The 24,890-nt window shown below is 47.9% G+C and overlaps 2 protein-coding genes across 19 annotated transcripts in view; one reads left to right on the top strand and one right to left on the bottom strand.

The window, feature by feature from the left end:
• LOC105498996 (hyaluronan binding protein 4) overlaps window positions 1–18,218 on the top strand; it is a 41,327-nt gene extending 23,109 nt beyond the window's left edge. Inside the window, exons 6-8 of the mRNA XM_071077479.1 lie at window positions 11,347–11,518; window positions 14,974–15,159; window positions 16,877–18,218. Of these exons, the coding sequence (XP_070933580.1) occupies window positions 11,347–11,518; window positions 14,974–15,159; window positions 16,877–16,933 (415 nt within the window). The 3' untranslated portion in view covers window positions 16,934–18,218. The remainder of the gene's footprint in view (window positions 1–11,346; window positions 11,519–14,973; window positions 15,160–16,876) is intronic.
• LOC105498918 (cell division cycle 14B) overlaps window positions 5,218–24,890 on the bottom strand; it is a 142,859-nt gene continuing 123,186 nt past the window's right edge. For 5 of the 18 annotated variants that reach the window (XM_071077459.1, XM_071077458.1, XM_071077468.1 and 2 more), the window contains one exon: window positions 9,385–14,236. In XM_071077459.1, coding sequence (XP_070933560.1) covers window positions 14,127–14,236 — 110 coding nt within the window. In that variant the 3' untranslated portion in view covers window positions 9,385–14,126. Of the gene's footprint in view, window positions 7,404–9,384; window positions 14,237–18,366; window positions 20,352–22,231; window positions 23,637–24,890 lie in introns of those variants that run through there. The other 13 variants (XR_011612283.1, XR_011612288.1, XM_071077462.1 and 10 more) reach the window with 11 other exon arrangements.

Genomic DNA, 24,890 nt, shown 5'->3' on the forward strand with positions numbered 1-24,890 from the left:
CATCACCGCTCACCAGCATCGTCTAAGCCATTGTTATCTGGACCACCGCTGGAGCCCCTCACAGGGCTCTCTGTATCCTCACCTTCTACGCCAAAGTGGTGTTCACACTGCATTCAGATTGTCATGCCCCCACCCTTGCGTAAGACCCCCCGATGTCTTCCTGTCCTTTTTCTGTCCCCTGTCCTGACCTGCAGAGTCCTGTGTGGTCTGGCCCCTGCAAAACCCTCAAGTTCAGATATTCCTGTGCCTTCTCTAGGTTCACCATGAGGCCTTTATTTCATGTTCTCAAACATACTTTTATCCTGCCCCTGCCCTCACACTTGCCGTACAGCTTTCACAACTGTTGTTGCTTTGTTTTCCCAAACCCCCTTTACTCTTTACCTGTCTATCTCTTACTCATCCTTCAGCTGCCAAAAGGCAGGGTGTCTAGTGGTTAAGAGCACAGACATTGAACCGGTGTGATGAGTTGAAATCCCAGCTCTGCCCCTTACTAGTTGGGCAAGTTATTTAATTTCTCTTTTTCCGTGGCTCAGTTTTCTTCATCTGTAAAATGGGAATAATAACGTCCCTACATTATAGGGTTCTTGTAAAGATTGTGTGTGCGTGTGTGTGTGTGTGTGTGTGTGTGTGTGTGTCTCCGCGTCCTAGAGTGATGCCTGGCATGTAGCTAGTGCTTTATTAATATCATCTGCTGTTTTTATTGTTACTTATTGCAAGAGCGAAAGGCCACAGTGATTGATGATTGTGAAAGCTGTTAATTTACGATTCAAAACAATTTCAATGTATTATTCAAAATGAGAAATGTGTTTCATTAAAGAAATAGGATTGGCCGGGCGCGGTGGCTCAAGCCTGTAATCCCAGCACTTTGGGAGGCCGAGATGGGTGGATCACGAGGTCAGGAGATCGAGACCATCCTGGCTAACACGGTGAAACCCCGTCTCTACTAAAAATACAAAAAAACTAGCCGGGCAAGGTGGCGGGCGCCTGTAGTCCCAGCTACTCCGGAGGCTGAGGCAGGAGAATGGCGTGAACCCGGGAGGCGGAGCTTGCAGTGAGCTGAGATCCGGCCACTGCACTCCAGCCCAGGCTACAGAGCAAGACTCCGTCTCAAAAAAAAAAAAAAAAAAAAAAAAGAAATAGGATTAACAGTTAATATGAATATTTAGACAGTGAGCTAACTAAGGAACTCGTTTAACAGTTCATATGAATGTTGAGAAAGTTAACTGGATACCTTCAGGAGAACATTATATCCTTTTTGAGCCAATAAACATTTATACAAATTCAGGTAATATAAGGCAGAATAATAGAGAGTAAATTATAGTATTGTTCTAATCTACAGAATTGATTGAGATACTCTAGCATTCATAATATTAGACAAAAATATTTAGTCACTCTGAAAGAAAATAAAGCTTGTTGACTTTCTGTCTGCAATATCCCAGGAGAGCTAGCTGGAAAATCTTTCTCTGTCTTTTCTGCTGACTGGGGGGAAAGTGAGCCTCTATTTGGGATTGCAAGTGCAGTGCAGGTGTTGGGTGACCGTGCGGAGACATTCTTTTTTCTGCATTGCCTTGTCAAATTTTAACATTATTACTAAAATTTCTAATAATACAGTTATAATTTTTTGAGACTCTAAAAGTTGGGCTGGTATCCGAGGAACACATTGAGTGACAGCGATGTTCTCTGGTCTCAGCCCTGTTTGAGTGTTGGTTTTGCACTCTGGCTTCTGGCATTTAGCCTGAATGTACGTTCAGTGTACCTCTCAGTTCTAGAACGTCTTGGTAGATGAATCTGATGTACTCTCACTTATGTTCAAACACACAACCTAAAGTGTACTTCCATTTTCCTCAAATAGGATGTATGTTACTGATAATTATATGTGCAGTGCCCTTCCATCCTTCCGTCTTCTTCCTTTCATTACAGAAGTACTAACTGTTCCTTGTCGCATGGTGTTCTAGTGTCCGACGATACCTGTGATGACTCCTTGTATTTTAAGAATAACTCTAACATTGACCAGGTGCGGTGGCTCACACCTGTAATCCCAGCACTTTGGGAGGCCGAGGCGGGCGGATCATAAGGTCAGGAGATTGAGACCATCCTGGCTAACACGGTGAAACCCCGTCTCTACTAAAAATAGAAAAAATTAGCTGGGCGTGGTGGTGGGCACCTGTAGTCCCAGCTACTTGGGAGGCTGAGGCAGTAGAATGGCGTGAACTCAGAAGGTGGAGCTTGCAGTGAGCCAAGATGGTGCCACTGCACTCCAGCCTGGGCTACAGAGTGAGACTCCGTCTCAAAAAAAAAAAAAGAAAGAAAAAGAATAACTCTAACATTTTTAGAGCATTTGCTGTGTGCCAAGAACTGCTGTAAATGCTTCCATGTCTTAATGCGTTCAGTTCTTTGCCACTCCATGAAGGAGGAGCTACTGTTATTCTGACACTGGGACAGAGGCTCAATACCTGTCACCTGGCTCACGTGCAGAGCCGGAATGTGAACCGGGCAGATGCATAGGCATTCGTGCTCCTCTAGCGAGTGGTAGGAACAGCAGAAAGTGCTGTTCAGAACACCTGCTGGGAACTCGGGAGAGGGGAAGGGAAGAGCTGCCGGGATCTCTGAGCGTTTCCCGACTCAGGAATATGGAGCATCACCTCCCATCCTTCCTGAAAAATACTTTGTTCAAAGAAACTGTGAGGAAGCAGTAATACAAACTATCTGCAACAAATTATTTTTTATTGTAATCAGTTTCCTAGCGTATTTGCTTAAACAATGAAGATTTTCTTACTTTTTAGGTTAAATTCACTTGTCCCAGTTAAATATCCAACTAGTAAAGCTTTATTTCTGGAACCTGCTTTCTGTGATTCACTGCACTCTTTCATATATTCAGGTGAAAAGGTATTGCATGGATGGAAACGTGGACATTTGAATCGATGTTTTGTATCTTTCCTCTGTGCCTATCATGACTGTTTTCCGTCTAGGTATATTTCTCTGCTCCCTTATTCCCTGCATCTCGGTGGAGCACAGAGGTTGAGTGTGGGCTTTGGAAACGCAATGACAGGATTGGAACTTGCCTCTTCTGTTTGTGTGCTTGCTATGTGGCCTCTCTCTGCCTCGGTATTCTTATCTGTAAAATGGGATATTAATTATATCTAACTATTGATGTCATGAAATAATTAATATAAAGCATTTTGAATAGCATCGGCACATGGTGAGTGTACAGTGTCAGCTAGTCTCATTCATTTCTAAATAAAGGGAACTGTGGTTAAAGCAGTGTGATTTCTATAGTTTCACATGTTGAGAAACATATATAACTATCAAATTTGTATATAGCATTATTCACATTACCATAGATTTGACCACCTTATATCCATAAGTCACTTTCATAGAAAATTCCCTCCCAAAAGTTTTGTATAATAAACCAAGGATTGTGAAGGTCTTCGAATTACTCAAAAATGGGGGTGTTAAAACAATAGCAGTTATGAGGCTCTTAGTTGTTAGAAATATACCCGCATGAGCCCTTCCTAGAATCGAAGGATACATCTCTTCCTGTTGAATATTTAGTCATTGCTAAAACTGCCAGTAAAACTGTACTCAGAACCAATCAAATGGGAAATGGGGTATGTGTCACAGGATTGTCACCATGTGTGTTTGCTCATAACTTTTAGTGGGTAGGAAATCAGGTTAAGGAGCCTGTCCTTGGTGATATTATGCTGCTTTCGATGTGGCTTGTTGAAACTGCAGCTGATAAGCAGGGAGGGATATGGGGCATCCATGCCTGTATTCTTGAATGAGGTGCATTCCAGTCAACAGCTTCAGGCTGATACTGCTGAAGGAGGCTGTAACTTGTAACTAATCTGAATTTCACTATATGCTTTATGTGTCTACACACAATTTCAAGCTTGCATTTAATATATAACTTGTACTAGTTCTTTGTTTAGATATGATGTCCTTTAAAATAAGCGAAGTGTGTTAATAACAAGTACTTCTGTGGCCTTAATGTAAAATCTATTCTTTCTAGAATTGAATTTTCTGGAATTTATGAAGTTTTATTAGGTCATCTTAAGTATGAAAGAATTACCAAATTTATAGCATTCAGTTCTGTTGATTTTTAAAATTTTGTCAAACGTAGGTTAAAGAAGATTATGATTCCTTAATATTTATTTTTAGCTCTGTATTAAAAATTTATATTATGGAAAATTATACAAATTTAGTAGTATAAAGAACTTGTAAGTAAGTTGTTCAGCTTAAACTGTTACCAAACCACGGCCATCCCTGTTTCATGCATATTTCTGCTAACTTCTGCCTCCCCCAGGGTATCATCTGCCACTCATAAATGTTTCGCAGTGTTATACCTACTACTCTTTTTAAATAACATAACTGGAATACTATTACTCCATTAAAATTTTTTTAATATCCTTGATATCATTAATACCAAGACACTTCTTCAGTTTCCGATTGTCTCAAAACTTTTTTTAGAAAGATAATTCGTTTGAAACAATATTGAAATATACATGTCAATTGGTTAGTCTCTTGTCTGTTTTTAAAACAGCTTTGAGATATAGTTCACATCCAATAAATGGCACATATTTAGCATGTACAGTTTTACAAGCTCTGATATATGTGTACACTTGTGAAAGTATCACCATGGGCAAAATCATGAGCACAGCCATCGCCCCACAACATTTCCTAGCGTTCTTTTGTAGGCCCTCTCTCTCGCCCCATTTCCCCTCGGCAACCAGTGATCTACTTTCTGTCACTACAGATTTCTTTGCAGTTGCTATAATTTTATATGAATGGAATCATGCAGCTTGTGTTCTTTTTTGGTCTGTGTTCTTTTTCTGAGCATACTTACTGTGTGATTTGTATCAGTTCATTCCTTTTCATTGCAGAGTAGTAGTCTGGTAGTCTGTTACACAGGTAGACCACCATTTATCTGTTTACCTGGTGGTGATCATTGGGTGGTCTCCAGTTTTTGCTATAAAGCTGCTATGAACTTTTTTTTTTTTCTTTGAGACAGAGTCTCACTCTGACCCCTGGCTGGAGTGCAGTGGTGCGATCTCGGCTCGCTGCAAGCTCTGCCTCCCAGGTTCAAGTGATTCTCCTGCCTCAGCCTCCCGAGTAGCTGGGATTACAGGCGCCCACCACTACACCCAGCTAATTTTTTGTATTTTTAGTAGAGACGGGGTTTCACCATGTTGGCCAGGCTGGTCTCGAACTCCTGACCTTGTGATTCGCCCTCCTCGCCCTCCCAAAGTGCTGGGATTACAGGCGTGAGCCACTGTGCCCGGCCTGAACATTTTAATATACAAGTGTTTATATGAATATACATTTCCATTTCTCCTGGGTAAATACCTAGGAGTGGAATGGTTGGACCAAATGGTATGCGTATATTTCACTTTGTAAGAAGCTGCTGAACTCTTTTCCAAAAGGGTTGTACTGTTGTTACTTTCTCACCAACAGTAAGTGAGAGTTTACTTCTACATCCTTGCCAGTACGTGGTATGGTCAGTTTTTACAACTTCCAGTCATTTTAATAGGTACATAGCTCATTATGGGTTTTTGTTTTCATCATTTTTTTCTTTTTTTTTAGAGACAAGGTCTTGCTCTGTCACCCAGGCTAGAGTACAGTGGTGTGATCACAGCTCACTGTAACCTCGAATTCCTGGGCTCAAATGATCCTCCCACCTCAGCCTCCTGAGTGGCAAGCGCCACCATGCCCAGCTAATTTTTTACTTTTTTGTAGAGATGGGGTCTCGCTTTGGTACCCAGGCTAGTCTCCAACTCCTGGCCTCAAGTGCTGCCTCGGCCTCCTGGAGTGCTGAAATTACAGATGTGGGCCACTGTGTCTAGCCTCATTGTGGTTTTAATTTGCATTTCCCTAATGACTAACAATGTTGAACATTTTTTGCGTGGTATTTCCCGTCTGTATTTCTTCTTTAGTAAAGCTACTTTGATAAAGAACCACTGCCACCAGGTACTTGTTTCCAGGGCATTTGGGTGGACAGAGCTGGGAAACACACACACACACACATTAGAAGATAAAATATGAGTTCATTCAATATTTCCAATTCAAAGTTGCAATACGGGATTTTTACCTAGACTACTTGTTTCTCCTTTTCTTACATACTGAAAATTCTAGTTCTGAGTAACATTGTGCTTTTAATCATTCGTTGCACATAAAACAATCACAGCATTACCAACACTACCTTCAGTAACACAGTTACTGAAAAGCTATGTCGAGGAGGGAGATGAGTAACCAAATTTGTATTTCAAAATCATTTGAAATAGTTTCTCTTGATGGTTATATCACCAGTTTCATAAACATTTAGGTTACTTTGATTCATTTTACTTTCAAATTTTAGAGATTGAATTTTAATTTAAATCTGTTTTATAATTATGTAAAATATTTACATGTTTCCAAAGTTCAGTCTGAAAAACATGATTTTTTTTTTTTTTCTTTTTGAAATGGAGTTTCACTCTTGCTCAGGCTGGAGTGCAATGGTGCAATCTCAGTTCACTGCAACCTCTGCCTCCCGGGTTCAAGCGATTCTCCTGCCTCAGCTTCCTGAGTAGCTGGGATTACAGGTGTCTGCCACCATGCCCAGCTAATTTTTGCATTTTTAGGAGAGACAGGATTTCACCATGTTGGCCAGGCCTGTGTCGAATTCCTGACCTCAAGTGATCAACTGGCCTCGGCCTCCCAAAGTGCTGGGATTACAGACATGAGCCACCATGCCCAACCAAAACATGGTATTTTCAAATAGCTTTTATCCCTGTTCTTTTCCTGGCTTACATTCCAATTAAAAAAAAATGGCCCAGTGTGGTGGCTCATGCCTGTAATCCCAGCACTGTGGGAGGCCAAGGTGGGTGAATTGCTTGAGCTTAGTTTGAAACCAGCCTAGGCAACCGGTGAGACCCTCCCCCACCCCATCTCTACAAAAAATACAAAAATTAGCCGGGTATGGTGGCGCATGCCTGTAGTAGTCCCAGCTACTCTGAGGGCCGAAGTGAGAGGATCCCTTGAGCCCAGGAGGTGGAGGTTGCAGTGAGCAGAGATCACGCCACCGCACTCCAGCCTGGGTGACAGAGTGAGACCCTGTCTCAAAAACAAACAACAAAAAAAACCTCTCTATCTCCGTCTGTGCTATCCATATGTATTTGTGTGGTCTCCAAGGTACCGCACACCCCTCCTTGCTTTTCTCATTCACTCTGGAAGGCGCTCCATGGCAGTGTATGGAGGTAGTCCTCATTCCTTTCTTAGCTGCTATACTAGAATTTTTCACCAAGTTCTTCTGGATCGGTTTGGGTGGCTCCATTGATTTGCTGTTCCGGCGTCTTAGTATCTTTCAATATTTTTGCCAATATCTATTTGAGATCTCTGTTTTGATATTGGTATTTTTCCAGCATTTTATTCTGAAAATTTCAAAACACAGCAAAGTTTAAAGAATTTTATAGCGAACATCTATACTTACCACTACCTAAATACTACCATTTATATCTTATATATTCATTTTATGTAAGTATTCATCATTAATCCACCATGTTTTTGACACATTTCATAATAAATTGTAGACATCTATATACTTCCCCCTAAATAGTTCAACATGCATATCACTAAATAGAACTTAATATTTGTTTACAGTTTCTTCTTCTGATATAAAATGTATATACTGTGAAATGTATAAATCTTAAGTGTAATTCACTGTTTTGATAAATGCATGTACTTGTGGAATCCAAACTCCTGTCAATATACAGAACATTATCAATCACGCCAGAAAGTTCCTTCATATTCCTTCATGTTACTTTTTCTTTGATGTTTTTTCTGCCATCGGCCTGGTATTGTAAAGTCACTGCAAATTTGTCTCTTTGGATGCTCTGTGGTTAGGCTTCTCTACTGATTTTGCTTATATTTTTCATAACATTGATCTGTGTATTTCTGTAACAGAACCTTAAATTACATCAGCTCTTCAGTGAAGATACAGATTTCATTCTCTCCCCACTCTCCACCTACTGTTTTTTTTGTTTGGTTTTGGAGACAGAGTCTCGTTCTGTCACCCAGGCTGGAGTACAGTGGCACCATCTCGGCTCACTGCAACCTCCGCCTCCCGGGTTCAAGTGATTCTCCTGCCTCAGCCTCCTGAGTAGCTGGGATTACAGGCATGCACCACCATGCCCAGCTAATTTTGTATTTTTAGTAGAGATGGGGTTTCTACATGTTAGGCTGGTCTCGAACACCTGACCTTGTGATCCACCCGCCTTGGCCTCCCAAAGTGTTGGGATTACAGGCGTGAGCCACCGCGCCTGGCCTGTTTTTTTCCTTTAAACACCTTCGAGATATAATTATCATATTATAGCACTCAAATCTCTAAGTATATAGGCCAGGTGCGGTTGTTCAGACCTGTAATCCCAACACTTCAGGAGGCAGAGGCAGGAGGATCACTTGAGGCCAGGAATTCAAGACCAGCCTGGACTACATGGCGAGACCCTGTCTCTACAAAATTGTAAAAATTAGCTGGGCCTGATGGCTTATGCCTGTGGTCCCATCTGCTCTCAGGAAGCTGAGGTGGGAGGATCCTTGGACTCAGGAGGTTGAAAGTACGGTGAGCCATCATCATGCCACTGCACTCCAGCCTGGCCAACAGAGTGAAACCCCGTCTCAGACAAATAAATGAATAAACGAATGAATGCATGGGTGAATGGTTTGGGGTATGTTACATTATTAATTTTTTTAAATTGCAGTAAAAATAAATAACATAAAAATTGCCATTTTTACCATTTTAACATATACAATGTAGTGGAAAATATACAGTTTAGTGGCCTCAGTAACATTCACATTGTGTGTAACCATCACCACCATCCATCTCTGGAACTTTTTTTTTTTTTTGAGACAGAGTCTTGCTCTGTTGCCCAGGCTGGAGAGCAGTGGTTCGATCTAGGATCACTGCAGCCTCCACCTCCCAGGTTCAAGCGATTCTCCTGCCTCAGCCTCCTGAGTAGCTGAGACTACAGGCACCCACCACCACGCCCGGCTAATTTTTTTGGTATTTTTTAGTAGAGACAGGGTTTCATCATATTGGCCAGGCTGGTCTCAGACTCCTGACCTTGTGATCCGCCCGCCTCGGCCTCCCAAGTGCTGGGATTACAGGCGTGAGCCACCACGCCCGGCCTTGTAGAACTTTTTCATCACAAGCAGAAACTCTATATCCATTCAGCACTAACTCCCCATTTCCCCTCAGCATGTAGTAACCTCTATTTTACTTGTGCTTATGAATGTGCCTATTCTAGGTGCCTCATCTAAGTGGAATCGTCCAATGTTCCTTTTGTGCCTGGCTTATTTTAACTGTTAGCATCAGGTTTTCAGTTTCATCCGTGTTGTAGCATGTGCCAGTCTTCATTTCCTTTTTTTTTTTTGCGTATTTTTTGGTGATTTTCAAATCTACAATTTAATCCTTTTGAAGTGTACAATTCAGTGGCATTTAGTACATTCAGAGTGTTATGCAACCATCACCATGATCTGGCTCCAGAACGCTGTCATCATCCCAAAAGGAAACCTCGTGCCCATTCAGCATCACGCCCTATCCTCCCTCCCTGCAGCCCTGGCCGCCGCTCATCTGCTTCCTGTCTGTGAACCTGGCTCCTCTGAATAGTTGATGTAAATGGAATCATACACAGAAGTCTTTTCTGCCTGGCTTATTTCACTTGCATCATTTTTTCAAGGTTTGTTCAGGTTGTCATGTGTATTAATACTTTGTTTCTTTTTATTGCCAGATAATATTCCAAAAAGTCTGCCATATTTGGTTTATCCACTCATTAGTTAATAGACATTTAGGTTGTGTCCACTTTTTGGCTATTATGAATAGCGCTGCAGTGAACACTTGGGTTTAAGTTTGCATGTGGATGTATGTTTTCATTTCTCTTGGGTATAAACCTAGGAGTGAAATTTCTGGGTCAGAGGCTAACTCAGCTTAGATTTTTGAAGAACCACCAGACTGCTTTCCAAAGTGGCTACACCATTTCACATTCCCACTGGCAGTGTATGTGGGTTCCAGTTTCTCCGTGTCCTCCCCAACGCTTGTCAAATGTCTTTTTGATTCTAACCATCCCACTGGGTGTGGAATGGTGCAGCTCTGTGGTTTTGACTTGTCTTTCTCTAATAGCTAATGATGTGCAACATCTTACTGCCTATTTGTATATCTTCTCTGGAAAAATGTTTATTCGGATCCTTGCCTTTTTTGAGGGGAGGGTGTTCATTTGTCTTAATTAAAGACAACTTGTATCTAGAATTCCTAAAGCATTCTTTTTTTTTTTTTTTTTTAAAAGAGACAGTGTCTCACTGTGTTGCCTGGGCTGGAACACAGCGGCCATTCACACATGTGATCACAGCTCACTGCACCTGGAACATCTGGCCTCAAGCAATCCTCCTACCTCAGCCCCCTGAGTAGCTAGGACTATGGGCATGAGCCACCACGCCTGGCTCTTCATAAAGGATTCTTTATGTATTCCAGATACAAGTCCCTTATGAGATATATCATTTGTAAATATTTTCTCCCATTTTGTGGACTGTCTTTTTACTTTCTCGATGGTGTCCTTTGTCGTATAAAAGTGTCTGCTGATGTTCGACGTATGTACTCTTGTTGCTTGTGCTTTTGGTGTCATGTGGAAGAAACCGTTGCGGAATCCAGGGTTAAGAAGGTTTCTGCCTAGGTTTTCTGCTAAGGTTTTTTAGCTCTTGTATTTATGGTGTGAGGGAGGTCTAGCTTCTTTCTTTTGGTGTGGATATCCAGTTGTCCCAGCATCATTTGTTGAAAATACTTTTCATTCCCCATTGAATTGTCTTTGGCACCATGGTTGGAAAAAAAAATCAATGGACCACAAATGTGAGGGTTTATTTCTGGACTCTGAATTATTTTCTCTCGATCTATATTTCTGTCTTTTGTTTTCTTTTTAAAATTCATTAAAGAGGATATTTACAAAAGTATGCATTTATGAGCCACTGCTTTAAAACTTCTGTTTATGGTTTCCTGTATTTTATTTCAGCTCGTTTTCCATAATTACCTCGTTTTGTCTGTCATGGAGTGGTGAAGTGTAACGTTAATGTCATCAGGATGGTGATGTTCCCATTTTTCAAAGATTGCTTTGAACACAGATAGGAAGTATTTTCTGTTGGCAGTGATAACATAAAATGTTGAAAATGAAATATGGAAGTTTGTGAGTCAAAGATTTTCTTACCTTACTTGCATTTGAAATGCAGTACCACAAAAATATGCAGAATAAATGGTTATAACTTTTTCTTTAATAACGTAGACATTTTTATACCATCAAAAATTATTCTTTACGATTATACATCTCTTTATAGAATTCCTGAGTTGGAGGTAGAAGAAGAAACCCAAGTTCAAGAGATGACTTTAGATGAATGGAAAAATCTTCAAGAACAGACCAGACCAAAGCCTGAGTTTAACATCCGGAAACCAGAATCCACTGTTCCTTCCAAAGCAGTGGTGATTCACAAGTCAAAATATAGAGATGATGTAAGCATTATATTTCGTATGTAGAGGTAATATTTACTTTTACCTTATTGGAAGTGAAATGGACCTTTCCACTTCTATCTTGAAAATGAAACGTTAGTAATTGGCGCTTTTGTTTCTAATCAGAGATGATCTATGCCTAATTTTACTGTATCTTTATTGTTCATTAAGAAAAGGAATTGAAACTTGATGTATTGAGAGCAGCTCAGAGCAGTTAGAGGAACAGTGTATCTTCTACTCCCCCTGGGGCTGTGCTGGGACTGTACACATACTGTGTGTTCCTTGTATTTCATTTTTCTCAAGCGAGAGTTACAGATTGTGTCTTGTACAGTTCAAAGTTATTCAAAGGATAACTACACTCTGTTTTCCCTGATCAGTTTACTTGACTTTCAACTCTGATTTTTGATGAGAGCATTTCACTGTGAGTAGTTGATGACGTTTTAAACTGTGGTTGAGGTTCCAGGCTCTTCTGACGCCTTTCCCGTGTTGGCTCAGCAGCGATGCGCCCCTTGCCTAACTGCAGAGGTGGCGGGAAATGAGGCCCCGAACTGCCTGGCTGCTTGGTCAGGCCACAGCGGCCAGTGTGCTGCGGGGGTTGCAGGGAGCTCCTCCGTGTTGTGAGGCCTCATTGCTCACGGCTTCCATCCGGCTCTTCTCAGAAGCTTCAGTTTTGCAGGGAGAGGTGTCGGGGAAACATCCAGCAGCATGTGTTGATAGGGATGCCACTGGGTCATTGAGTCTCCTACTTAAGTTACTGAACTTAAGGCAAGGTCCACTGAAGCGTTCTCATTATGGGATTTGAATCTGGATCATTCCGTTACAGCTTGATACCAGTCGCTGTGTCGAGGTGGGAGTGAGCGGGTTCTTCCTCTGTGGGGTATTAGTCATTGATTTTCATGTGGAATCTCAGGAATGTGATCCTGTTGTAGAGTTGTCATTTACACTTTGGTTAGTTTCATTTTCTGAGTGAATACTTTGATTAGGGGATCATTTAAGTTACAGGGTTCTTGGGAAGCCAAGGCAGGTGGATCACCTGAGGTTAGGAGTTTGAGACCCTCCTGGCCAACATGGTGAAACCCTGTCTCTACTTAAAATACAAAAAATAGCCGGGCGTGGTGGCGGGCGCCTGTAGTCCCAGCTACTCAGGAGGCTAAGGCAGGAGAACGGTGTGAACCCGGGAGGCAGAGCTTGCAGTGAGCCCAGATCACGCCACTGCACTCCAGCCTGGGCGACAGAGTGAGACTCCATCTCAAAAAAAAAAAAAAAAAAAAGATACAGGATTCTCTCCCATCCTCTTGTTTTGGTCAGTCCAAGCTGTAGGAGGCCTTACTAGTAAATTTTGAGCTGTTCCACAAGAAATGGCTTTTTGTAGACATAGGTGGCCAGAGCTTTATTTCCTTGGCAATCTCTGGGAGGTGCTTTCTAATTCCATTAGCTAGCTGGGTTGGTTCTTTACCTGTCCACTTCCTTTGTTCTTTTTTGTTCTAGGCATTGTAAGTAAAATTTTCTCAAAAACAAATGTGCTGTCAGGATTGAAATGTGCAGCTGACATGTTAGGTAAAAATAGAAGCTGCTCTTTCTTAATCCACACCAGATTCGTCCTCCCTGGCTCCAGAGGTCTCCCAGAATATTTGAAGCAAGTGGGTTAGCTGAGTCATCGAGCTTGGTCTCAGTGAAGCACACATCTTGGTCCTTGTTAATCTTAAAGGATTGAAGCTTTTAGCTAGGAATTGTTCTTAAAGCAACACAAGCCTGATCTTGGGTTCATCAGTTTACTTTGTTCTGGACACCCGAAGAGACAAAAGCACTAGAATACCTAGCAAAGTTCGGACCTAGTAACAACCCGGTGTAAGGCACTGGGCAGTTAAAGCACTTTGGCCAGGGCCAGCTGGAGCTGCGAGTGGAGCCCAAGCCTTCGTATGTCCTTAGACTGTGTGTCCACTCCCTGCTCCACTCTCCCGAGGCCCTTCCTGCCCCTTCCTGCAGTGGGAGGCGGCTCAAAGCAGAGCCCCCAGGAGACCTTCCCAGGGCTTCCCTGCTGAGTGCCAAACGAGGCAAGAGTTGATGATTCTGCCTGTCACTATTTTTTGTGTGTTTCTTTTTACAGAGTGCCAGTGCTCCTGGATTGTTTTTCTTCACCTTTTTAGCACTAAGCATCCAACTACCTAAAGCCTCTGCTTTATTTTAACCTGAGACCTTAAAGGGGACACAAATGTTAAGCGTGAAGGCTGCCATGAGCCTATGGCCTAAAGGTGTGGATGTGCTTGTGGAAACTTGGTTCCATTTCCTGGTTGTAGTAATGTTTAATGTTGTGGCACTTTGGAGATTCTCATCTGAGATCACTGACATATTTTCTTTTCTGTAGGTTTTTATTTTACTTAAAGTGGGTTTTTGTGTGTGTGTGTGTTTGTGTGTGTGTTATCCATTATTATGAGTTGAAGCCAAATCAAATTTGGATCAGATTTAATTAATTAGTTGTCACAAGATAGAGAATTTTAATGAAAGCAGTTCTTAAAAAGCAGCTTGACTTTGTGCAGTGTTGGTAGAACACTCAGGTAACCATCCTCTGTTGTTTTTATAAAATTTCTCTATTTTGAGTGAGAATTGTTTATTATAAATCATGTGATTTCTGGCACATGGTATTCGGAGCCAGCACCCATGCTGAACGGGATTTCTCTATTAAATTCTGGGACGGAGATATTTCCTTATTTATCAAAGCATCTGTGAACAGATAAGACAGAAAAGAAGCAAAAATGAAAACTTTTTTATCTCAGCAAAATAGATATAAAACATGTATATTGTTTGCTATTATTAGTCATGCCGAATCTTACATCTTAACCTGCTCAGGTGATAGAAATTTGATCCCACTTGAGGCCGGGCGCGGTGGCTCACGCCTGTAACCCCAGCACTTTGGGAGGCCGAGACGGGCGGATCACGAGGTCAGGAGATCGAGACCATCCTGGCTAACGCGGTGAAACCCCGTCTCTACTAAAAATACAAAAAATTATCCGGGCGTGGTGGCGGCGCCCGAAGTCCCAGCTACTCGGGAGGCTGAGGCCGGAGAATGGCGTGAACCCGGGAGGCGGAGCTTGCAGTGAGCTGAGATCCGGCCACTGCACTCCAGCCTGGGCGACAGAGCGAGACTCTGTCTCAAAAAAAAAAAAAAGAAATTTGGTCCCACTTGAAATCCTAAGTTCCAAGATGTTTGGATTAAGATTGTAATTGCAAGAATGTGGGACTGCAAACACACGGAACTCACTGTCTTGGAACTGGAACAGCAGGTGCCGTCCTCCTGTGTCCAGCTCTGCAGCCCAGGGCCAGAGACGCTTCCAGAGCGTGGCCCTGTCTAGCCCCTGACGGTGCTTTAGCTCCTGTGCAGCACATGGCAGCCACTAAGCCAGATGAGTGTGGGGATGGCTATGGACTTGTGCATGTTGGATGCTGTAACTGTGTTTCAGATGGTAAAAGATGACTATGAGGACGATTCCCATGTTTTCCGGAAACCCGCCAATGACATCACATCCCAGCTGGAGATTAATTTTGGCAACCTCCCTCGTCCCGGGCGCGGAGCCAGAGGAGGCACCCGGGGAGGCCGGGGAAGGATCAGGAGGGCAGAGAACTACGGACCCAGAGCAGAAGTGGTGGTAGGTGTCTGCATTATCAATCCCGAATGGTTTGCTGAAGGAAGTGAATCAGGACAGTGTCCCGGCCCAGGATGGTCTAGTTCAGAGGGTCATCGGCTTCTGCAGTGACTTTTCCTGTAGCTAGCGTGGGCCTGAGGTTGGGGATTTGGACGGTGTTGCAGCCTCACGGACATCTTGGCTAGAGACCATTCTGGAGCCCTGGCTTCCAGGGTCTGCTGTGAGGGCACTCCCGGGATCCGAGAAAAACTCCCTCTCATCTGCATTAGACAAGATCCCCAGGCTTGGGACTGAACTGGAGCACCTGACATCTTGCTTACTGTGGCCTGATTGTATACCTTGGGCTCAAGTGATGCTGTCAGAGTGAACAGAATCCTTCCTAAGATCTCAAGCCTTTTGTGAGGGGACCTTCCTCAACCCCTCCCCAGCTCACTGGCCTCACACCGTCCTCAGCCAAGGCTGCCTGCTTCTAGCTCTCGACACAGCATGCCCCTTACCCCTGGCCTCTGCCTGCGGCCTCCGTTCATCCTTCCAACCTCACTTCCTCACAGGTTTCTTTGATCACATCTCCTAGACCGGTCAAGGTCTCGGAGCAAAGGAGTTTCTTTTCATTGAAGCCTGATCTCCGTGTGTGACTGTATTCCCACTGGTGTGGCTATTAGTCAGCGGCTGCTTTTGCTCATTATCAGTTTATGCAGTGCCATGCAGTGCCTGGCATGTAGTAGGTGCTTTCTAATGTGCTAGTGACACTTGTTCATCGGAAGTCAGCCCTGAGGCCCTGTGGCACAGACCCCTTGTCTGTGGCTGGTCTTGGCAGTGCTCCTCTGGCTGCCCAGTTGCCTCGCTCTAGGGAGCAGCCCCTGGAAGCGGTATCTGTGGTTTGGTTTTGCTTAAGCAGGAGCAAAAACACAATTTTTGGGGGGTGGGGGTGGGGGTGTATTTGGGGCCAGGCTGGAAACAGGGTCTATTCTGAGATAGGAAGCACATCCTCACGCCTCTCCTGTCGCGGACTCTGGCCCCTGCAGCACTCCGGGGCGTGTGCTGGGAACCGCTCTGAGACCCAGCGCCACCCGCCTCTTCACTGGCATCTGTCCCCACCTCCACAAGCTGTGTACCCCCCACCTCAGAAGAGCCCTCAGGGCCACCCCTGCCCCCATCAGGCCACACTGTTTCCCAGTCCGGGTCCTTGTTCCCTTTGCTTATCCATTGAGGTTCATCCCAGGGAGAACCTTCTCTTCCCACAAAACCTTGCCTGACCTTGGCGTCCACTTCGCCATCAAATTGCACTGGACGGCCCTCCTGTGGCCCCTCCCTCCCAGGACGTGTTAGTGAAGCTCCTGACTCGATGGTCCGTTTCTCCAGAGCCATGAGCTCCCCGAGGACAGGCACTGTCTGTGCCCCTCCTCCTCCCTCCAGTGCCTGGCACGCAGTAACCGTTCCATTTACTCGATGAAGGACGTGCCCGTGCAGAGCCCCCCAGTAAGAGCTTGCGGGACATAGGAAGGGAGGCAGCTCCTTTTTCGAGGAGACCGGAGGCCTGTGTGGGAGGGGAGCTGTGCTTTCCTGGGTTAGCAGTGACCTGTGTCTCTCCCCTTCCCACTGTGGATCCTGCCTCTAATGCAGGCCCCTCAGCGTTGGTGCCAGGCCCTTGTTATCCCACTGGGACCCTGGGAATGGATGAAGGGGCAGTGGATTTCAAAGCATGTCTTTTCTTCTTTAGATGCAAGATGTCGCCCCCAACCCGGACGACCCTGAAGACTTCCCTGCGTTGTCTTGAAAGCGCCCGTATCGCGGCCGCGGAGCTGCGCCTGTGGAGCCTTTTCCAGCTGGGCCGCGAGAGTCAGAGTCTGAGAACAATAGATGTTGCTTTTCCCATGTTGTGTGAATTGGTCGCACTTTTTCGGGCTGGGCTGTTAGAGGGGCTTCTCCAGAGGCTTGAGAGCAGGCCCTTTCCCAAGCAGGTGAAGATGGTGACTGTGTTTCTACTGAAGGAATTTCAGATGAAGTCCAGGAATAATGTTTAAACTGTGTACATAAGAGATAGTATAGACTCCTCGGCGGGAGCGCGGAGGGAAAGGAGGTCGCCAAACAGACTCCGTGCAGACTCTTAGGAAGCCGTAGATTCCCGGAGGCTGTGCCTTTAGCGTTAGAGGAAACACATAGGACCGGAACTGTTCATGGAAAGCAGTCACAGCTGAGATTTCAGAGACCAAGAAATTAAACTACAATTGTACTTACTGTTTACTGGTAAATGTTATCTACTCTCCTGGGATATTTTCCTTTCTGGTTTTCACTTAACCAGTCATTTAAAAATCGCTATCGTGTAGCCACTGGCCACCACTCTGTGACACAGAATCCGAGAACGTGTTGATTTTTCATTGTGATTTAAACTACCTCCTGGTTTCTGTGTGTGTGCGCACACACAGCTAGTGTTTGGGTGGTTTCTAGGAAGAAGATTAAGTCTATGACTTTAAAAACCATGTTATTCAACCTGCCAGTCAAATGGAAAGGGATCGTGGCAAAAGCAAATATCGCATCCTTTTCTTCCGCAGAAGCAGAGTCAGGTCGGCAGCTGTGTGCAAAGGCCTCCGCCTTCGGCTCGGGCACTGTTGTAGATAACTGGTATTTATTAAGCACTGTGAGCAGTTTTCCTCAGTCCTGGCCCCAGTTCTAGAGCTCCTCTTTATGACTTTTGGTGAAAGTCTGGGGTTGGGGGTACACCTCAGAGGTTCAGTAGTTCACCCACCTGAAGTCCCACGCTGAACAGAGCTGGACCCAGAGCCACACGCCCAAAAGCACACACTGCTGGGGAGGAAGGAGGCCTAGGAGGGCCTGCAGGTCCAGGCAGCTGTAGAGCTGCTAGAAGCTGGGGTGTTGCTCTCCCTGCTTTCTCATAGACACCACAGGTACTGTCTGCCTGTTGTCACACAGTTCATACGCTCGCTTGAGATGGAATCTGAACCTCGGTCCCAGGATCTGTGCTTTTTCTCACTTTGCGACACTATGTAAGGTGGCTTTGAACTGGAAGCCAAGTGCAAATAAAGGTTGGTATTCGCTCCTGACTTTGTGTAGAGAAAACAGTCCTTTGGTTACTCTCAGGCCACAGCAGTCAGTCAGGATTTTGTTGAGTAATCAAAGCTGAATCCGTACACGGTAGGGTCAGTTAAGGATGTTTGCTTTGGGTGACAGCCTACTTTTGGTCTCTCATTAAATTATTATCTGAGTACTAAGGTTTATCAACTGAGTGTTTTCTTCCTTTTCCTGGAAAAGGCAATGGATGCAAGCGCCCTGATTTCCAAAATCTGAACCTAGCTGGTACAACATCAGGGCTGGGTCATGACTCAGTGGCTTTGAAGCTGTCACACTGTCATTTTGCCTAACCGTGGCTTTGAAGATTAGCCAGAGCTCGCTTTGAAGAAACTTTCCGTCAGTGTTGTGAATACTACTTGAAAAGCCCATAGCATTTGGTTTAATGTTGCAGTTGCAAAAACACTGACAGTTCCTATCGAATAGAGCTGTTGAGTCATGTGACTGAAGACGGTTTTGGGGAACCCGGTGCATGTTCTGAACCTGTAATGGGCAGTGTTTGCTCACCAGGGCTAGCTCTTGCTGACTTGGTCCTGTGCCCGGATGTAGGGGTTTTGTTTGCGCTCTTTCTGGATTGTGCCAGGTTGTACGTAGCCCCAGGTGCCCCAGAGAAGCCAGGGCAGACAGAAGCGAAGGGCAGGGGGTGTAACCGGCATGCCGTAGGCACAGATGGGCAGGGGGTGTCACCAGCATGCCGTAGGCACAGTCAGATGCAGAGGTGGCAGGACCTCTTGGACCACAGTGCCGCGGCAGACTCCTCCGTCAGAGGAGCTTGTGACGTGGGCGTGGACATGTCCTGGGGCAGCGCACCCTGGGCACCACGTTTCTGGCGACTTAGACTCAAGCAGATTAACCCCATGAAGGACGCCCATGAGGGTTGTCGTCCCCAAGTCTTCTGAAAAGTGGAGGTCAAGCAAGTTTGAGTTGGTTAGCCAGGCCCAGGCCGGACTGGATCATGTCTGAACCAGGAGTTGACTGCTGGGCCTCAGGGGTGTCTGAGTTGTGCCGCCAGGGCAGCTCCTGAAGACTTAGCTCAGGGGGAGGTCCTGGAGCTGCTGCGCACAGCCTGGCACCAGGCCGGGAAAGCCGCCCCGCAGTAACTGGGCTGAGGAACCAGATCCTCTAGAGATGGGGGTGCTTGGCTGGGCGCGGTGGCTCATGCCTGTAATCCCAGCACTTTGGGAGGCCAAGGCAGGCAGATCACTTGAGGTCAGGAGTTCAAGACCAGGCTGGCCAACATGGTGAAACCCCGTCTCTACTAAAAATACAGAAATTAGCCGGGCGTGGTGGCGGGTGCCTGTAATCCCAGCTCCTCAGGAGGCTGAGGCAGGAGAATTGCTTGAACCCGGGAGATGGAGGTTGCAGTGAGCCGAGATCGTGCCACTGCACTCCAGTGTGGGCAACAAGAGTGAGACTCTGTCTTTGGAAGAAAAAAAAAAAATAAAAAGGGAGGTGCTGCCCGAGAGGGAGGGGATCAGTACTCGACTTGGGATGAAAGCCTAAGCTGCCTGTCTGACAAGTCTGGGAAGAGGCAGCTGGACACACTGCTGCCGGTTGGGAATGCCTCCGAAGTCAGATTTGGATGCTTTGAACAAGAGCCCGCTAGCCTAATGTTGCTCATGAGCCTTTGGCATTTTCATTCCACGCAAGGCGGGCCCCTCTGAGCCAGCCACCCTCCTTCCCTGTGCTGGTCAGACCAGACCATCTCCTTCCGTTATCAGCAAGTCCACGCCATCCCAGTGCACGCGAGCTTCATGGGAAAGACGTTGCCATCCTCTGAAACTGTACTGCACGGTGCTGGCAGGTGCTTTGGAGCAGCTGGGCCTGTGTCTCCGAAGCTGGGAAAGGCAGCACGGGAGCTGCCTGTGCCCGCCCTGTTCTCAGCAGCACTGGGCCTGTCTGCCCTCCACGCTGCGGCCTCTGCTGTAGATGCGGAAGGTAGATTTGCTCGTTTCCTTTGGCTGCTGCTGTCTCCTCTCCGCCTTCTGCAAGGATCATGGCCCATGTGAACAGCTTCCCTGAACCCCCCGGACACTCATGGCTGCTTCAGACAACCTGGGGTGGGCTGAGGGCATGGAGGCTTTGGCCTGGCTGTGTCCCACAGGGGCCTGTGTTGTGGAGGATGAGGAGGTGTGGAGAAGGGAACGAGGAAGGAAAAACACAGGAATATTTTAAAACCTTGTTATTATCAAACAGGATACAGATAAAAGTCCAAAACTAGACTGGGCATGGTGGCCCACGCCTGGAATACTTTGGGAGGCTGAGGTGGAAGGATTGCTTGAGGCCAGGAGTTCAAGACCAGCCTGAGCAACACAGTAAGACCGTGTCTCTACCATAAATTTTAAAATTAGGTGGGTGGCACACACCTGTAGTCATAGCTACTCTGGGAAGGGGCTGAGAAGTTGAGGCAGGAGGATGGCTTGAGCCCAGGAGTTTGAGGCTACAGTGAGCTACGATCATGCCACTGCACTCCAGCCTGGGTGACAGAGAAAAACCTTCTCTCTTAAAGTGCAGAACTGCCTTGTAACCATGTTTTCCTCCAAAGCCTGGTCACGTGGACCATGCTGATCACCACCTCATCCCACCACCTCATCGCTGTCCCCAGTCACTCCCCCCCACGACCCCAGGTGCTCCCCTCCACGCCAGTGCTGCCTTTTGAAAGAAAAGTCTTCTGAAGGATGCTCCTCCACCCACCCGCTTTTCCCCGGCACCTACAGCAAAGCCTGGTTACCAAACCCACCCGCTCCCCCCCAGCACCTACGGCAAAGCCTGGTGACCGAACCCACCCGCTTTCCCCCGGCACCTACCGCAAAGCCTGGTTACCAAACCCACCCGCTCCCCCCCAGCACCTACGGCAAAGCCTGGTGACCGAACCCACCCGCTTTCCCCCGGCACCTACAGCAAAGCCTAGTTACCAAACCCACCCGCTTTCTCCCGGCACCTATGGCAAAGCCTGGTTACCGAAGGGGCAGAGCATTTGCTTGACAGCCTGGGAGTCCTGTCTTGTCATGCCTTGTCATTTTATAGTCAGGCAAGGACGCTGTCTTCCTTGCTGCCTGGCTACTATTTAGGGCAGGTAGAAGCTGAAACGAGATTCAGTCCCTGAGCCCCACGTCCTTTCTACACACTCCTGAAATTTCCAGTGAAAGGACCAGTCCCTTGGGCAAAGCTGTTAGGAGAGGGGACAGGAAAAGGGACGCCTGTACCTCAGCAGGGGATGAAAGGAGATGTGGAGTGTTTGCCGTGTGCCTCTGTGCTCAGTCACTTTCCGAGCCATGTGGAGATGGCCATGGTGCCTAGCAGGGTACTGCACACCACAGCAGTGCAGAGGGGCCCCCCTCAGGTATTCTCCATGCAAACGGGATGGGACTAAAACTTGGCTCCCTAGGCCTAAGGGCCTAGCGGCTCCTGCCTGCTTTGCCCATCCAGCTTTTCTGCACATCTCCTGTTGCTCCTGGAAAGCCTCTGCCTGGGCCACAAAGTTTCCTTGGACTCCAGATGACAAGAATTTCTCTAACCAGATGCAAAAGGTTCTCGCACCCCTCACAGCTACACCTGGGCCAATCAGGCCTCTGTGGGGAGCAGCAGGGAACCACTGCCGTCTGAGCACTGTTTCTTTCTTCCTTTCCTTCCCTTCCTTTTCTTTTTTCTTTTTCTTTTTTTGAGACGGAGTCTTGCTGTGTCGCCCAGGCTAGAGTGCAGTGGCCGGATCTCAGCTTACTGCAAGCTCTGCCTCCCAGGTTCACGCCATTCTCCTGCCTCAGTCTCCCAAGTAGCTGGGACTACAGGTGCCCACCACCTCGCCCGGCTAGTTTTTTTGGTATTTTTTTTTAGTAGAGACGGGGTTTCACCGTGTTAGCCAGGATGGTCTCGATCTCCTGACCTTGTGATCCGCCCGTCTCGGCCTCCCAAAGTGCTGGGATTACAGGCTTGAGCCACCGCGCCCGGCCCCTTCTTTCCTTCCTTTTCTTTCTCTTTCCCTTCCTCCCTCCCGGGTTCACGTCACTGTCCTGCCTCAGCCTCCCAAGTAGCTGGGACTACAGGCGCCTGCCACCTCGCCCGGCTAATTGTTTGTATTTTTAGTAGAGACGGGGTTTCACTGTGTTAGCCAGAATGGTCTCAATCTCCTGACCTCATGTTCCACCTGCCTCAGCCTCCCAAAGTGCTGGGATTATAGGCGTGAGCCACCGCACCTGGCCTGAGCAGTGTTTCTTTACAAACCTGTGCCCAATCCCAGAGGGCGGAATTACATAACTCTGGGAGCTCAAAGCCATTTGTAAGGTAAGGAGTGCCTGTCGTGTGGCATCAACTTGTACGTAAACCCCACAGGGCTTCTGAGAGTCTCAAATGTTCTCAGACACTGAGGTAGGGTAAGACGTTTCTCCTCAAGAACCACCACCGTGCAGAGGGACTGACGGCACCTCCAGCAAGGCTGCCCTATCTGGGCACCCGTGTTGTGTGCTGCCCACCCCCCAGGAGCTGACTCACATTGACTTCAGTGTGCCTGGCACTCGAGTTGTGCGATGAACAACCTGCACAACTGTCCTGGCGGCCCACATGGATACCGGCCACTGGTCTTGCGGCAGAGCAACAGTGAGGAAAACAAAAGTATCCGAGGCAAGTTCTAAGTGAACTGACCACAACTTGCATGTTTTGCTGGTGAGAGGATGGAGGTGGAGCCAGCGGTGATGCTGGGGAAGTTTTCAGGAAGAGGGAAGGTGGATAGAAAGAAAGCAGGAGACATGGGAACGCCATGTGGCCTTTGAGGGACATGCTTGGGGAAGCGGGTCGCTGTGACCAAGGTAGAAAGATGCCCCGGGAATTTTTACGGAGGCTCCCTGGCAGGGTGAGGCTGCGGGGGTGCTGATTGATGAATAGACCCTGCCTTCACTGCACACCTCCAGGGGCACCCTCCACACAGCATCTGTACACACAGCACACCTGGGGTGTGTGGCCACAGCCAGCAAGCCAGTAAGTTGACCTGTCGATGCAGCCTTCAAACATTTGGTGCGAACTTTTCTGGGGAGATGGAGGGGCCTCAGCGTCCATCAGACCATCTCACAGGGGCTCCCAGCCTAAGAACGTGTCAGCAGCACTGCCCTCTGCGCCTGGAATGGGCCTGCTACCAAACCAGGGCGGGTGTCAGCCTGGCCATTCCCAACTCAGTCACGCCCGGGCCCACCTACAGGAAGGCCCTGGGCTGATGGCTCAACACCCAGCGGAAGAACGAGGCAGACACACCTGCTGCGAGGCCTCAATTGCACCGGAGAGAACTTGCGGTGGGCCACGGGCGTGTCCAGGAGAGCCCTTCCCCGCAGGTCTAGTCCCTGTGGATCCCCAGCCAGATGAGAAGCCGGTCTAGAAAGGTGACAGCCTGGGACAGCCAACCATCGCTGGAAAAGGGAGGAGACGGACAGGGCTGTACTTACCACCGCCACAGGGCCTGGCTCCGGGCTTGAGTTTGTGTGGACGGCAAGGGCTTGTTTCGCTGGCCTCTAACTCTCAACCGCAAGGCGAACTTGGGTTGGGGCCCAGAACGGCCGCGAGCCGTCACCCTCCAGCCTGGCCAGTGAGTGCTGAGCGGACACAGCGGCGGCTCGAGGACGTGCCACCCGCGGGGCTGCCAGGGCGCTCCGTGCGTCTCGCTCCCGCTGGGTCCCGGCTGACCCCGCACTGCAGGCGCAGCACCGGGGACCCCGCAGGCTCCCCCGCCCCGGCCACCCTGAAGTCCCCGCTGGAGGAGGCGCGGCGGACCCGCTCCCGGGGACCCCGTCTCTCCGAGAAGCCCCTTCCTCCAGCTCCTCCCTCTGCCCTCCGGCCCCAGAGACAGCAGCGTGGCGGCTTCTCTGTCCCGTGTGCTGCGCAGGACAAGCGGCCCGGGAGGAGGGAGCCGTTCCCGGCGGGGGGCAGCAGCAGCCCGGGCCGGGGACACGCGTGGGGCCCGGACCGTCCGCTGGCACCGAGTCGGCGGGTGCGGGGACTCCAGACACGCCGCGTTCCCCGGAGTCCCGGGCCCCGCCTGAAAAGACATCTTGGTTAATACAGAGACACGCCCAGGGCCAGGAGAAGCCACTGTCCTCCCAGTCCCACCGCTACAAAGCGCGCGGCCGCCCTCCCGCGCCAAGTCCTCCCCCTTTAGAAACAGACGTGGCCCCGCGGAGCCCCCGCGGCCGGCCGGGGCCCCTCACCCGGGGATTTCGGTGTGGACAGAGCACGCTCGTCCCGAAGGCGGCAAAGCCAGGCAGACCGGCTGCCAGAGTCAGGCGGGGTTAGAGGCGGGAGGCCCCCCACTCCCACGCGGGCCAGGGACCCCCGAGGTGCTGGGGAGGAACCCAGGAGGCTTTGCTCGGGGGGACCCATTTCTCCCCCAGTAAACGGATAGAGACGGTGAGGCGCGGACGGAAGGGCAGGCTGTGCCAACCGCTTGGAAGATAAAAATGCCCCAAATCAATGTGGAAAAGCTGAAGCCAGGACGACACGCAGGACAGTGAGCGCGACCCACGGCGCTGAGGCCCGCGTCCTGCTCTTAACTAACAGCTCACCGGCGTCACAACAGCGGCTAACGGGAGAGGAGCGGGCAGCGGCAACTGTGCATTTTCACTTCTCCTGGACAACATGTTTGTTATCAGGCACAACATATATGGCTC

Source organism: Macaca nemestrina, chromosome 14 (assembly GCF_043159975.1).
Source record: "Macaca nemestrina isolate mMacNem1 chromosome 14, mMacNem.hap1, whole genome shotgun sequence".
NCBI lineage: Eukaryota > Metazoa > Chordata > Mammalia > Primates > Cercopithecidae > Macaca > Macaca nemestrina.